The sequence below is a fragment of the Thermobia domestica genome, chromosome 8 (assembly GCF_964235325.1).
Source record: "Thermobia domestica chromosome 8, izTheDome1.hap1.1, whole genome shotgun sequence".
In the NCBI taxonomy this organism is placed as follows: Eukaryota; Metazoa; Arthropoda; class Insecta; order Zygentoma; family Lepismatidae; genus Thermobia; species Thermobia domestica.
The window spans coordinates 257,984,123-258,000,332 of NC_137461.1; the positions used below are offsets into that span (position 1 = coordinate 257,984,123).

At 35.7% G+C, this 16,210-nt stretch overlaps 1 protein-coding gene across 1 annotated transcript in view; it reads right to left on the bottom strand.

Annotated features, from left to right (window-relative positions):
• Uggt (UDP-glucose-glycoprotein glucosyltransferase) overlaps window positions 1–16,210 on the bottom strand; it is a 126,012-nt gene that overhangs the window by 83,842 nt on the left and 25,960 nt on the right. The window contains exons 7-11 of the mRNA XM_081767866.1: window positions 12,716–12,930; window positions 10,233–10,457; window positions 8,900–9,073; window positions 4,925–5,106; window positions 1,580–1,826 (exon numbers count right to left, since the gene is read on the bottom strand). Of these exons, the coding sequence (XP_081623992.1) occupies window positions 1,580–1,826; window positions 4,925–5,106; window positions 8,900–9,073; window positions 10,233–10,457; window positions 12,716–12,930 (1,043 nt within the window). The remainder of the gene's footprint in view (window positions 1–1,579; window positions 1,827–4,924; window positions 5,107–8,899; window positions 9,074–10,232; window positions 10,458–12,715; window positions 12,931–16,210) is intronic.

The window sequence follows — 16,210 nt, forward strand, 5'->3', positions numbered from 1 at the left end:
TCAAACTGTCCGCCTGTGGCCTTCACACAGTCCATAAGCCTGTGCGTCCACTCATCTATAGCATTACACACTGCCTCTATAGGGAAATCCGCCACTGCTTTCACCAGGGAACCTTTCAGACTGTTAATATTGGCATGCCTCTTCTTGCAGACCATGCCTTCAAGCCTGACCACAACTTGTAGTCCAACGGGTTGAAGTCAGGGCTGCCAGCAGGCCAATCATCTGGAGCAATGAAGTCCGGGACACTTCTCGTGAGGCACTCCTGAGTAGTGTGTGGCTTGTGGGCTTACGTGGAATCCTGTTGAATGGTCCAATGTTGGTTCCTGAACAAAGTATCACTCAAAGGCTTCACAACAGGGTTCAAAACAGTACTTTCTTACACTCTGGTTGACGTTTTTACCCATTTTTTTTTTTTTTCAGAAAAATACAGCTTGGTGGTGCCATCATACGCCAATCCCCACTAGTCATGACTGACGCCGGATGATAACCCCTCTGGATCTTCCGGGTTTCCTCCCGAGCTTCATGGGAAGTTGAAGCATACACTTGGTCATTTTGTCGATTGAAAACTTCCTCAATGTTGAATATCTTTTCACCTATGAAAAGACTTCTCCTGTGCCCATTGTTTGCTTAACGCTGCAATAGGCGTTTTGCTTTATCAACCTCTGCTCTTTCAGACGTCCATTGACGAAGTGACTTGTACTTTGCCGGTAAGCCTTCAACCCCAAGTCACTTCTTAACACACGGTACATTGATATTTTGGAAATGTTCAGCTCACGAGAAAGCACAGACTGCTTTCTTACAAGATTTCTCCGAATACAGGTCGCCACTGTTTACACTAACCTTTTGGTTCTTACGCTGCGTGGATGGCCTTGCTTTCTTCGATCGTCAACTCTCCCAGTCTCCATGAATCGCTTGATGGCCCGACACACAAAAGATATGCTAGTATTCAGCTTTTGTGAATATCACGGGGACTGATTGACCGACTTTATGAAGAGCTATTACTGCCACACGATTTTCGTAATCGACCCACTCCATAGTTACACTTTCACGAACACACTTTCTCTATGACAGCTCAATTCACAATGGCCCACTTCACCTTCTTGTGCAGGCGTGTTACCGTGACCTTGAAAACTAGATGTACACCCTGCCTTAGAACTTGTGTCAGTATTTATGATATGACTAGGTACATTTTGAAAGAAATGGCAGATTGTTTCCGTGTCCTTCTGTAAACTTCGCTTACCCTTCCTACACCTTAAGCACTGCACAAACTACTTCACACTCTGCAAACGAGATTCAATCTACCATCTATTTGCACACTCAAACTGATTCACTTCGCTTTATTACGTGTCAAGCGCTTAGTCCAATCATACTAGAATGTTTCCGGAACATACCTTAATTTAAAGAAACAATTACTGAAAGAAATCAGTCCATTATCAAATGTGCGTGTTCAGAGTTAATTTTATTATTACTTTTTAAAAAAAAAGTTTACCATGACATATGCTTGATACTTAAAAGACTTTAGACTTTATGCTAATAAAAACTAAGTTTACCAGTCGCTCAATACAAAATCTAAACTTACCAATTGCTCCAACGCCTCACTGAGAATATAACGACCTTGTGGTGTATCTAAGTCAGCGATAATCCAATTAGTAAGGATCCTCAAAGCGTCATCATCCTTTCTGGTCACATATTTCAAATGCCTTGCTACTGTAGCAGTCATATCACGTGTTGATAAGTTTAGGAAGTTATCCAAGTTTAATTCACTAATTGGATCTCCTGTAAGATCTAAATACTGACTTTTTCCATGAAGAATTCTGTCGTTCAATCTGAAAGAAAGAAATAAAAGGTTTCATGGCAAACAAATCTTTATGCAGGGGTTTCTATTAGCAATCAAACATAGAACTATCACAAACACGCATGCTGATCATTTGGCAACTCGGTGAATGTTGTTCTGACAATATTAAAATAATAATTGTAATTAGTCAGTGTTAATGTATGTGTGTTGGAGAGGATATATATCCAAACTGCGTTTTATTTCTAAAAATAAAGGTGCCGTACGCTGGACCTCAGGTTCATAATGGTTAAAAGTTGGATAGCTTTCAGGGTATTATTATTATTATTATAATTACTATGCAGTCTTGTAACTAAAACTTCTTACGTACATTACACTGTATATATAAAGATGCTTTTAAAATGTCTGATTCTTATGCCTTAATTTTATAATACAATAAATGTAACGATACTCAATATTTCCTAGTGATTTGTTTCTTGCTTTTTACTCTTTCTGTAAACGGAAGCAAATAAGCTGCTATTGTTTGTTTTCAAAACGCATCAAAAGTTACACCAATACTGAATTTCAATAACAACATACACATAAAGTACATTGTGCACATAATGTTTTTCAGAGTACTAGCCATGCTACCAGAATGTCTATCATATGTTTTCACTTAATCCTCTTCCTAATAATGAATAAAAACAATTAATTGGATACATTAAAATGGGAACTGAGTAAACGTTTTCCTGCAGAGAAAGTACAGAGGTGGAGCTCAACAGAATTTTCGTATTGGTTGTCAGTTCAGTTCAGTTCAGTTTAGGAGAGGAAACATTCCATTCTCATTAAAAAGGTAGCGGTACGCCCTACCGTTGCGTACCACCAGAAAAACCGATATACTATATATATATATATATATATATATATATATATATATATATATATATATATATATATCTAACTAACAGACTTTTAATTGGACTTAGTAATTATAAACATGCTAGGTAATTCAAAGAACATATCAACTATGACACAATACATGAATTTATTTAAACAGTATACATAATATTTTGGAATGGCAATGCACTCTACCACTGAGCCACCGCAGCCCCATGAACAAAATGAATGCAAGGGTTTTTGCTAATCACTGCAGTACGATGTTTCTTGACAACTAAATTCAGTATATGCATTGTTGCCGATAGCTGAACGTTAAATCTTGTCGTATATTCCAGGTACACTACTACTGTTTTTGTTATTTCGAAATTATCCACTGAAATCGATCTGTCATATTATTAACTACCGGCGTAAGCATATGTGAGCTTCTGGTTTCATTCAAGGTGTATATGTATGTATGTGTATATATGTGTGGAATTTTATTACTCGGTAAGTACTGGCCGGATCTATATCAAATTTGGTGGCCAAGGAGCTCATCTTTTCAAGAATAAAGAGCACTATATTTAATGAACGAGCTCGTCCAAGAATAAATTCGGTTCGGTTCGGGTTGTGTGTGGTACTTTATTCCTCGGTAACTACTGGCAGGCTCTGAAGGAAATTTAGTGGACAAGCAGTTTATCGCCTAAGGAATACAGATCGCTATATTTGGTCTCGGCAGCAGAGGCTGTGATCCACAGCTTTGCACGCAGGGAACTTCTGAGTTTGGTTGGTAGACTGTCTTCTTTCCCTGAATTTTCTCCCCCGTCTTTTTTCATATAGGGAAGAGAAAGAGCATTACGAGAGAAACTCCTCTCTAAGGAAGAAAAGGGGGAAATTTATAGGGGAGAAAAGGCGTTTAGATATAATAAGGGAAGAAAAAAGGCGGGAAGGTTCCATCATCGTTGCAAAGAGAGAAGGCGAAAAGAAAATCCTTTGGTTCCTCCTCCTCAGTGTTTCAAAATTTTTGCTTTTTCTTTCTCTTTTTAAATTCCAAAAGAGGAAAAGGAAGAAAAGGAAAGAAAGGATAAGGAGAAAATACCCCATCCTCTTTTCCACAACAGTGGGAGGAAACGACAGTACCTCGGGCAACTGGGGAAAGAAACGATCACACAGAAGATCTCTATTCTCTTTTACTTAGTGTGAAAAATAAAAACAAAAATTAGTTTCTGTCTTCATCTCTCTCTCTCGGCCGGGATAGGAGGGTTTCAAAGTGTCTCTCTTTTCCCAGAATGAGAAGGCATTTTTATGTCTGCCCTACTCCTCCTCCGTCTCTGCTTTCCCCTTCTCAAAGTTTAAAAGGAGAAGGAGCAAAATACTTCCACCTTCTTGACTAGGGAAGAAAGTTCTCTTCAATTTGTGCTTGTTACCATCATTGAAGTATCTATGTATTAAAATGCTAGGTTTATATGTTTGTCTCCAATCCTTTCGACACTGAGATCTCGAAAACCACAAGTGCTACAAGATACCGTTTTTGCTGGTCGATTCCAAATTTTGTGTAAAAATGCCCGTTATTTCTTTATTACATTTTTTGGGGGTACACTGGAGGTGCTGAAGTTTTAGAAAAGTAGCATACCCTATGAGTTATACATCCCAACACAACATAGTTGTACACAAGTGTTGTATATCTCTCAGGCGTTTATTTCATGACTAAAATAATAAATAAAAAAAACAAAAACAAAGGATAACCATTTTTCCAGGCTAACATGAATCTTTATTGTTTGGAGTGTTTTGCCCAATGAACACCATATATCATTGACATTATAATTAATTGTGTGTGTAATGTATTTGTTTATTACATGCTGCATACAAGAAAGAAAATACTGATCATACACGAATTAGAAACTCCAACTGGAAGTAGGCTCAAATCTTGCAAACGGTGCGAGATACTGAAAAAATAATCGAAAAAAAAAATCTCTCCTTTATGATATCCCTTGCCGATTTTTATCAAGACGTCCTTCACTTGTGTCTGTAAAGGAACATGTACAGATGAGAGGAATGACAAGGAGGTTTATGCTTATGTGAATGATGTGCTGTATAGACAGCGCAGGTTCAGCTAGTGTCTTGTTAAAAATTCTACGTTTGGCACCCGAGTTTCTGTGTCTATTGTTGCAGTGCCTTTAGCAACAACATCTCCAACGCACTACGTATTCCGTTCAACGCTCAGACGCTAACTATTCCTTAACCTACAGAAGTGGAAAATGAACGTAAAAAATAAAATACCTGGGCATAACATTAGGCTGGCCCATCAAGAAATCCAACACGTTATCGCTGTCTGTAAGTTCACCCTTATACACTGCTTTCTGGATTAAAGGTGTCTGATTCATGATCTCTGTTAAAACGGCTTCTTCGAAGTCATTAGAGTTCAACAATTTCTCTGGTAAAGGAACGCCATTTATCAAAACCTTCGAGAGAAAACAAATTAATAAATAATTGCTAAACTAATTACATGTATATTAAACATATAAATATTTAAGAATACTACATTTTCGGGAGGTAAAAGTCAATCACAACAACATCCTTAAAAAAAAGTTATTAAAATGTAGAACGTTTTGGGGTAGAACACAGTTACCCTTCTTCTCTATATTCCTGATTTAGCTATCTGGGTCTCTTTCCTTTCCTGTTGAATAAAAATGATGCTTAAAGGGGACAAAAACATCTATCCATTCGTTTCTTAACTCCCGCCCGATACACTTTCTTTCAAGATACAAGTTACATGTGTACAAGACAGAATCGAAATAAACTGTTTTTTTCTTTCTTGATTTCAATAGAAACTTTATCTGTTGTATTGCATACTTTCACTAAAACAATATTCTAGTAGTTATTTATTTAGTTCAGAATTCACGAACAATTGTAAAAATGTTCTAAAACTTAGTGGGAAAGCAATAATCACCTTGTGCATATTCTAGTTACACGTATGTTTCAATTTTTTCCCAGTATCTTTAATTGGTTGATTGATAAAATTGGGGTTTAGCGTCTCTTACAGCACCGATGCTATATTAGACGTTGAACGTGGGATCCGAGCTATATGAGCTCTCGCCGGGAATCAAACTCGAGTCTCCCGTGCCGAAGACGTGTACGTTACCCATATAGCATGACGAAGTTCAGAATCTTCAACTACTATGAAATGAGCGCCATTTGAAAAGTTTTCGGAATGATTTACAAAACATAAATTTACCTATTAAAAATTTGTTATCCCTGTTTCTGGGTTTCAGAATCTATGGACATTTAGCCCGTCACGTTCTGAGGGATGACATCCCTCGGCGAGCACACTAATGAAAGGGAAGAAAGAAAGATTGGGGAAAGACGGAAGCGGCCTGGGACTTATAAGTTAGGTACCACCCCGGCATTTGTCTGGTGTGAATGAGTAAAACCCAGGAAAACCTCATTTAGGGTGGCTGGCCTAAAAAAGCATTTTTACACTTTTTTGACCGAGTTTCCCACTGGGAATCGAACCCGGGATCGCTCGCACCGAAGGCGAGAGCGTTAGCGACTACACTACTCGGGGACACCTAAACAAAAGTTAGGAAGCAAAGTAATTGATGGAGGAGAACCATCATCGGAAGTGGTGCAAATCAACCACTTCTGGTTTTAACGTTGATCAATATAAATAAAAAAGTTATAGATAGCGAGAGGCGGTTTTCTGCAATTGGTTAAGTGTCCAATGAATACAGGATGTTCCGCTTAGAACTATATCAAATGAAAGTGGTATAGCTCTTTTACTAACCAAGATTCATCATCCAAGTTTGTTACACACACAAAACGATTCAGAACGATTTTTCTTTACAAATGAAGAAAACTAACAAACTTCTAAGTATGCGCCGTTAGTTGCGTGGCAAATGTCAAAATGGTATTCTGTCTCAATTCAAACGTTCTGAAGCATCTGTGAGTGATGCTGCTTACTCCAACCACTGTTCTTTCACATAAGTCATCCAGATCTTGAACTTGAGTAGAAGAAACCTGGTCCTTAAAATATATAAAAACCTCACAATACGATCTCGTGATCGTGAGGGCCATGTTACGAACTTTGACCTCTTTCCATCCATGTTTCATTGAAATGATCATCGAGGAAGTCTCTGATGACGCGAGGAAAATGACATGGTGCTCCGTCTTATTGGAGAATGGCTCCGGATGGGATTTGGCAAAGCATACTGTGCAACATATCTAGATAATTACCCGAATTAAACGTTCCCTCGGCGAAAAAGAAGGGACCGATAATTTTGTTTTTCATACAGCCACACCACATATTCAATTTAGGATAATCGCGATCTCCTTCGTTCACTTCGTGAGGATTCTCTGAGTCCCAAATCCTAGAATTATGTCTGTTAACATGTCCACTCACATCAAATTTCGTCTCGTCTAAGAAACAAACACTGTTTCGGAAGGTGTCATTTTCGTCAATTTTTTTAAACATTTCTTGTGCGAATTGTATCCTCAGTGGCTTATCAATCAATTTTATATGTGTTGATAAAATTGAATCTTGTAAGCATGCACGCGCAATCTTTTATGGAGTATTTTATGCACAGCTGATTTTAAGATTTCTAGTTGCCTGGTAGCTGTCATATGGATCTGCGAGGGCTTCTGTTAAATGCAACACGAATTGTCTCCATGCTTTCTTCTGAAACTTTCCTTTTTTGCATGTTTACCAGTCATCGGTATCAACGATCCCGTTTCTCGTAACTGCTGGTTCCATTTCTTGATGGGTATGTTGATATTTCTTTTGCATTGAAACCATACTATACAGGAAAACGCTTCTGAACACGCCTCACAGACTTAAATTTCACCAGTAATAACACAGAACACACCTTCTGTTGAGGCGTGCATATAACTGGCACACAAGCAATAAGAGTTTAATAGCTTTGTGGCTACCGCGCAAGATGGCAGACATTGTGGCACTTGATGTGTTGTTAATAAAACTTTCTGAGTTGCTCACAGCGTGGTGCAAACATACCGTCATTCTAATAATTTTTTTTATTGTTACATTTCTTTTTACTATAGTCCCAAGCGAGACAGTCTTTATATTCCATATCTATTCTAATCCCTCTATTAAAACTGAAGTTATAGCAATCTACCACTTCCAGTTTCAATATTAATTGAGATAATATCACGCCATTAGTATATTTTAAATATAAGAGAACAATAAAGTTTTTGAGTGGAGAATGGAGAGCGAGAAGAAATACATTATTGAGAGGAGGTTGGAGGGGTTGTACAATTTGAATGTGTTGCCCCTTTTACTTTTTCTTTTCCAAGGGAAGTGATGGGCAAGGAGAAATGCAGAGAATTGTTAACGGGCACATGATGGCGGGGTAACTTTCATTGTTGAGCGATTAAAAATGCAAACTTTGGTTTGACAACTAAGTTCCCGCCGTTTCTTTAAATTGGAAATGTCCGTATGACATTAAATACTTTTGGCACGAAGTTGTACATCATTCGAAAGAGAATATATTGTTCTACCTAAATATATGTTTCGTTGTTACTAAGACACATTTTCTTGTTATTTACAGATCATTAACATGGAATGTCAAGTTGAGAAGAATGAGCAGTTTCGATACCTCCTTCTTTTTGCTTTTAATCAAGGTTCTAAGACCGCAGAAGGTGCTCGCAATATTTGTGCTGTGTATGGAGTGGGTGCTATAGCTGAAAGAAACGCCCGAGATTGGTATGCAAAGCTCAAAAAAGAAATTTTGACCTCAAAGACGCACCTCGTTCTGGCCGTCGAGTTGAGTTCGATGAAGAGCGATTGAACCACCTTTTGCATGAAAATCCGCGTCAAACAACAAGGGAACTGGTAGAGACAATGGAACTGGACAAGGGAACTGGTATTTCATAAACCATATTGGCTCTCTTTCATTAGAAAGCGTCTTAGAGTCGATGGCGTCACAGATTCACGTGCATCGCGTTTGTTACAGACAGAAATGTTGCAATTCTGTAACTAACGGAGACACTGTAACACTAATACGAATTAGATTATGAACTTGTCATCGTGTTCAGGATATCGTCTGGAAAGATGGCAGAAAAAATGGTGGTGTGGAAAGAAACGATCCAGACTAGGTTCTGAACACGGTATCAACTGACTCCTAAGACACTTGTGAAAAATGTAAAATGTAATATTATGCTTGTCACAACCTGTTATATTAAAATCATTGTTAGTTTTTCTTCAGCATTAAAAAAACCTCTTGAAAAGAAAAATGTACGTACCTGTGGTAGTTTTTTAAAGCCTGATCTTTCCACAAAGTCCTTCGCTAACTGACGACCTGTATCATACTCTGAATCCTCTCCAAATACGTCATCTAGGAAGACGTCCGAATAGCTACTCTTCAATTGCTTTTTAATGTCTTCTACTTTAACACTACCGCGGACATTTGCATACACCTACAAATTAATAAATATATAAATAAATTCAAAGTGTGCAAGAAAACGAAGAAGGAATCTAATAAGAATCATTTTGCTACAAGTAGAAGTAGAACTCCTATACATCAAAAGATTACGCTGAAACTTTTCACATATTTGCCACATTAAGGTATCTCGTTTAGCACTTTATTTAGTAAAGATAATTTCTTAGCTTCTGACTTATCAAGAAATTAAAAAAATAAGCCCTCAAATGCAAGTCAATCACTAGTACAGAGTGTCTTTAGGGACTTGAACCGATGTCAAAGTGTTGAAGCTTGAAAACAACTAATCTAATTAATCGTATTTGAATGAAACCGACTGCCGTTCGGAAGACAGAATTGGTTGATTTCGATTTTAACATCCCTTTGAGCAGGTTAGCTACAACGGGACGTGGACCTATAGCTCAACATGGGATCCGAACCACATGAGCTCTAACCGGGAATCGAATCCGGATTTCCCGTCGAAAAGATAGTATGTTCAAGTTCATACATATATTATATGAATACACATATCGTCTGCTTTCAAAGCACTGTATTGACAAAATGTTTGTTACAAAATACAAAATTGAAATTACGTTAAATTTTGTTCACAAATGTTCAAAGAAGCATCCTGCAATCACATGCACATACCACGCCCAAAGTCGAATTTTTCCCAACCCTAAACACTGACAGAACTCTTCACATATTCCGAACACTGGTAGGAGCTAGTGTATTGCCTCATGGATGGCGGGAGAAGTCACTAACGTGTGTCGCTCCTGCACACTGGAGCTATCTCCCGCCAACCAACCAAAACTTGAATACACCTCATTTCGAACTCAGGCATTTCATTCAGTTATGGTTAGTCGTTTACAAGCTAACTTTGAATTTGGATGAAGGGTGTAAAGATACTATGTATTTTTGAAAATGTACATTAAAAAGTTCGTCTAAATTACGAAAAAAATAAAATAAGTAAAAAAAAATCAATGTTTATTTGTTCAATCATTATACAATATATCATAGTGAATTTTTAAACTATAAATATATTTTTCAAATTTCAAACATAAAAGCGTATTTTGAAAGGAAACAAAAGCGGTACGAAATTTAGTTATATATATATATGTATATGTGTGTATGTGACATCTCAGGAACACACTTCCTCTTACCTCCGTAATAAAACTTAGCCCAGCATAATTGCTATTCTTCTTCTGGGCAACATAATTGAAAGCAGTAAGGAATCCAACTCCAGGATCCTGGTCTCCAGTAACTTCTTGGTCAGGATTCACTGCAAACACGATTCCTACTCGCAATGGGGCAAAGTTAACGTAGAATGACTCAGCTAATTTCAACAGCGGCTCAGCTTCCTCTTTAGATGGGTCAACAATAATAACCTGCAATGAATAATCATACGCGATTGAATCAACAGTTATTGCTCAATAAACAATTTAATCTCCATAATAGAACAGTCTTACTGCACTACATTATCTGGATGTGAATGATCATAACTTATTCAATATTTCGGCTAAAAATCGTCACATTTTATCACGAAGATACGACGAAATTCTTTCGAAAGTTTTAAGAAAAGCAGTGAGAAATACATTAAAAAACAACATTTTAAAAAAATGTTGTAATTCCGGAAGGCGTTGTTTAATACTGTACTTCATAAAACTTTATACTACCTCATCCTACGTTCATGATCAAGGTTGGCAACATTCAGTCGAAATATTGAAGAAATTATATTTGCTCGCGTACAGAGAATATAATGAAGTAACAACTTTTATTCATTTTTACATTCTCAGAGCATGTCACGAAAGCAGTTCAATTTGTTCTCTACTTTCAGTTAACTTAGATACAAAACATTAATTGCAATAACAATCCGTATATTCGGTAACTATCGTTGGGAGATACAGGTTAAAATATACATTTGTCAGTCTAGATTTGTTTTAAAAACAAAACAAAACAAAACAAAACAAAAATCTCCTAACTGATTTAATACGTATTAATACCACCGTTAAGTAACACCAAAAGCGGCTCAAGTACCACAGGTTGAGAAACCCTGCTCTAACAAATTTTACGTTGCTTCAGGAATCACAGTACCAGTAACATTGCTATTTCAATCAAGTCAAATATATATAGGACTTTGGTGTAGCCAAATATACTCACAAATGAAGAAAGAAAGAAAGAAAAAAAAAAAAACAGTATAAAAGACGTGACGAGCAGATTACTTTTACAATACCGTGAAAAAAATCAAACTGTGTTGTGGATTACGTGCCTGATTGACAGTTGAAGGTTAAGCAGAAAATGCTAGGTTCTTTGCATAAGGCACCAGGATTTTTTTTTAAAGTTATATACTGAATTTCAATATCCCAATTTTTATTTAAGCTACATTGCTCTGGTTTTCATAAAGAATGATCCTTGGATTTTCCTTCCATGTAAATGTTTAAATTAAGAAGTATAACAAAACTGATCTCATACTATTACTGCAAATGTTTACATTAACTGATAAAGCATCTACTGTAATCCTATTATTTTGGCACGGGGAACTTTGTCGCCCAGTATGAGAGGTACTTTTGCCTATAACATAGAATTAGACGACAGTTGAATGAGGTCTGAGGGTACTGCAGATGATATATTAAATCATAATTCTTAAAATTGAAACCAAAAAAGAAAATTTGATATAGATAAAGCATAGCGTAAACAAAAGTGTGGAAGGTGAGGCAAGATATTAGTTTTGTTTGGATAGTGTAGACATTGAGGATCAATGTAGTAACAAAAATTTGAAAGAGAAAGTAGCTTTCCAAATTTCGCAGTTCTTTATAGCTTGTTGATATGCTAACGTTTAAAACGCCAAAAATATGAAACTTTGAAAATTGCTTACGATGATTTCGTATGCTCCATTGTTGTTGGTTGAAACAGTAACGACGAGCATTACATATACGCTTCCACTGAGGGACAACTGAGCAGAGAAGGATGTATATTGACCGTTGTAAACATTTTTCAAAGAATGGCGTTTTTATCCTTTTTAAAGCCAGAATATTTATAAGGTACAGTTATCTGCAAAATTTGGAAAACAACTTTCTCTTTCAAATTTTTGTTATTGCACTGACCCTCTGTCTACACTTTCCAAACAAAACTAAAACTAATATCTTGCCTTACCTTCCACATTTTTGTTTATACTATTACATATATATATATATATATATATATATATATATATATATATATATATATATATATATTATATCAAATTGTCTTTTTTGGTTTCAATTTTAAGAATTATAAATTGATATATCATCTACAGTACCTCTCAGACTTCAATCCAACTGTCATCAAATTCTATGCTTTAGGCAAGAGTACAACTGCTGCAAGATGGTAAAGTTCTCGAGCCAAAATAATAGAAAAGCAGTAAATGTTTACAAAAATCCGGGATGTTCTAAAACTTTTGAACGATATATTACCTTCATTTGAAGAAGCTAGTAAGAACCTAGTGAATTTCCCGATACCCTTGAACAAAACTACATATTCATATGACTGGGTACTTATTTAAATGTTGCCAACTCTGCTCCCAGATCTGTCCAAACACATAAATAAACCTATTTTTAGGAAAGCAAAATCTACCTAACAACTAGTGAAATGTTTTTATGCATACCAAATTGTATAGATTCTTCCTGACGCTCCTCAGCATGCCAGGGAACGTGGGTCTAAGCAGGTCCATCAGTGAACTAGACCAACGACCGTATTGTTTATCCCTTTCAATATCATTCACATAAACAACAGCTGAATCTCTGATATCGATAGCATACTCCTGACTGGTTGACTGGAAATCTAATGCCATTAAAGGACTCATTTGATGATCTTCAATACCTACCAAGCAGAAAGACATTGATAAGGTAGTGTTACTTGATACTTCGTGTGCGACAATTACATACACTCATGGAAGATACAATGGATAATCGCAACAACAGATTTCGATTTAACTTATTTACTATTGTATTTACTGATTCTAGATTATGATGACAGTATCGGCTATTACAGGAAACTAAAGAGATAGGAATTTTAAGATACCGAACTTTACAGACTATAAGACGCTACGAACTATAAGAGGCACCTTAATATTTAAGCAATTAAAAAAAAAAATACCGTAACATTTTTACCATTTTTATTATTAGATTGCAAAGCCAGACTTTAAAAAAAAAAAATCTTATTTTGTAAAACCGAACTCACCTTTAAAATCCCTGAAAATCGTCATCTGTACTTTCTTCTTCTTCCTCTTCGTCGTCATCGTTGTCTTTTTCATATATGAGATGGTCTTTATATATGACCATCAAGTTTTAAATTTTAAATTAAACACTGGACATTTTTATATTAATTTCGAGTGTAAGACACACCTGAATTTTGGAGGCAATCTTTCGAGAAAAAATGTGTGTCTTATAGTCCGTAAAATACAGTAATCAGATCTCAAAACAGATTATGTATATCTAAAGTAATAATAGAAATCTTCTATGCTATAGGCATAATGATAACTTACTTAAAAAAATAATAAACACTGTATAAGTATACAGAATTCGAAGAATGAGAAGTATATATTCAACTCTTGATGTGAGTAAACATAAACACTTTTCAGTTTTATCAGTTTACTGTGAACGAATAAGTTAACACAATTATCGACGCACAAACTCAAACGTGGACATCTTAACGTGGGAAAAATGAGTCAGGTTTTTTTTTATCGTTTCTTTCAGCGGCAAGGCTATATGAGACATGGACCCACAGTTTAACGTGGGATTCGAACCACATGAGCTCCCGCCGGGAATCGAACTCGCGTCTCCCACACCAAAGACGGTCAAGAATATTGTGTATCCCATTGTTACTGTTTCTGCTGCTTTTTTATTTTTTTTTTAATTTCTCTTTCTTTCTTTCTTTCTTCGAAGTATGGTATATTTTTAAACTAACTTAACACAATTATCCATTCAGAGAGATTATTGTAATTACTAAATATTCAACACCCAGGCACGAGGCCAGTCCAAGATGATCAGCGGGCATCTTTAACTTGGAAATGTGTGGTCAGAATATTTTTTTTTTTAATTTTTGTTTGTTTAGCGTCCCTTTCAGCAGCTAGGCTATATGAGACAGGACCTACTGATTAACGTGAAATCCGAACCACGTAAGCTCCCGCCGGGAATCGAACCCGGGTTTCCTACACCAAAGGTGGTCAGAATATTGTGTATCCCACTGTCACTATTTCTGCTGCTTTTTATTTTTTTAATTTTGTTCTTTCTTCGGAGCCTGCTATATTTTAAAATTAACTTGACTACTAAATACTCAACTCCCAGGCACGAGGCCCCAGACAGCCCAAGGCGATGAGTAGAGATCTTTAACTTGGGAAATGTGTAGCCCGAATATTGTGTATCCCATTGTTATTGTTTCTGTTATTTTTTTATTTTCTTTTAATTTCGTTCTCTCGTTACTTTTTCTTGAAAGTGGCTATCCGGTTCGCCATAAGGACCAGACGTGTTACGTGATCGGGTCAAAAGTCACGTTGCGTGTTAAATCGAATTTGGAGGAGATTCCAAATCCGCATGTTAGATATTCAAACACGTAATTTTCGCGTGGGTCACCCTGGGTAACTAAAAAAAAAAATATATATATATACTTTATCATGTTTATTGATTTTACTCAAATAACTTGACTTTTGACAATATTCTATCCATATTTACCTTACGTTTTTAAGTTCTTTATTATGTCTTTGCAATGAGCTTTAGCCATCTCAAAAACTCTATTATAGTTTTTAAGATATGTAGACGACTTCAATTTTTCATTGATTTTCCATTGATTTGAATGTTCATGTTTCGCGTTTTTTGACTATGTTTCATTCACTTTAGCCCAATTTGCTTTTGGAATATAGAATCTACATAGTTTCTTCTATATTTAATTTAATTTTTGACTATGTTCCATTCACTTTAGCCCAATTTGCTTTTGGAATATAGAATCTACATAGTTTCTTCTATATTTAATTTAATTTTTGACTATGTTCCATTCACTTTAGCCCAATTTGCTTTTGGAATATAGAATCTACATAGTTTCTTCTATATTTAATTTAATTTTTGACCATGTTCCATTCACTTTAGCCCAATTTGCTTTTGGAATATAGAATCTACATAGTTTCTTCTATATTTAATTTAATTTTTGACTATGTTCCATTCACTTTAGCCCAATTTGCTTTTGGAATATAGAATCTACATAGTTTCTTCTATATTTAATTTAATTTTTGACTATGTTCCATTCACTTTAGCCCAATTTGCTTTTGGAATATAGAATCTACATAGTTTCTTCTATATTTAATTTAATTTTTGACTATGTTCCATTCACTTTAGCCCAATTTGCTTTTGGAATATAGAATCTACATAGTTTCTTCTATATTTAATTTAATTTTTGACTATGTTCCATTCACTTTAGCCCAATTTGCTTTTGGAATATAAAATCTACATAGTCTCTTCTATATTTAATTTAATTTTCAGCCATCTTCCTCTTTTGGTTTTCGAAATAAGTGGAGGAAATATTTGTCTGTCGTTGATTTTTCATTGATATTAATGTTAAATGATATTAACGTTCATTGATATTGATATGATACGGTGTCTACTAAAATTCCAAAATGAAATTTCGTGACCTTTTCTTCACCTAATTATAAAATTTCCTAACATTTTTAAGAGCAAATTTGGGTGCGAATTAGGCCGAATTTTCATCCATGCGATAGAAATGTACTTTGCTTGCAATTTGGTAGCGTCTAAAGCCGACCACTGACATTTTGGGTGGTGAATTTTGACGTTTTATAGAACGAAATTTTCCAATCTGTTATTACATGTGTACAGTTTTAAAAAATCGTGACCCAAAAGCTAAATTTCGTGACTTTTTCGTGACTTTCATGACCGTTTCCTGATTTCGTGACTTTTTCGTGACTTTCATGACCGTTTTCTGATTTCGTGACTTTTTCGTGACATTTGTGACCGATAGACACCCTGTATGATATTAATATTTATTGATATAATTAAATGTTTTGTGCATTTTTGACTAGGTTCCATCCATTTAAGGACATTTTTTTTTTCAAATATAGAATCTGCATCGTCTCTTCTACATTTGAGCTTAATTT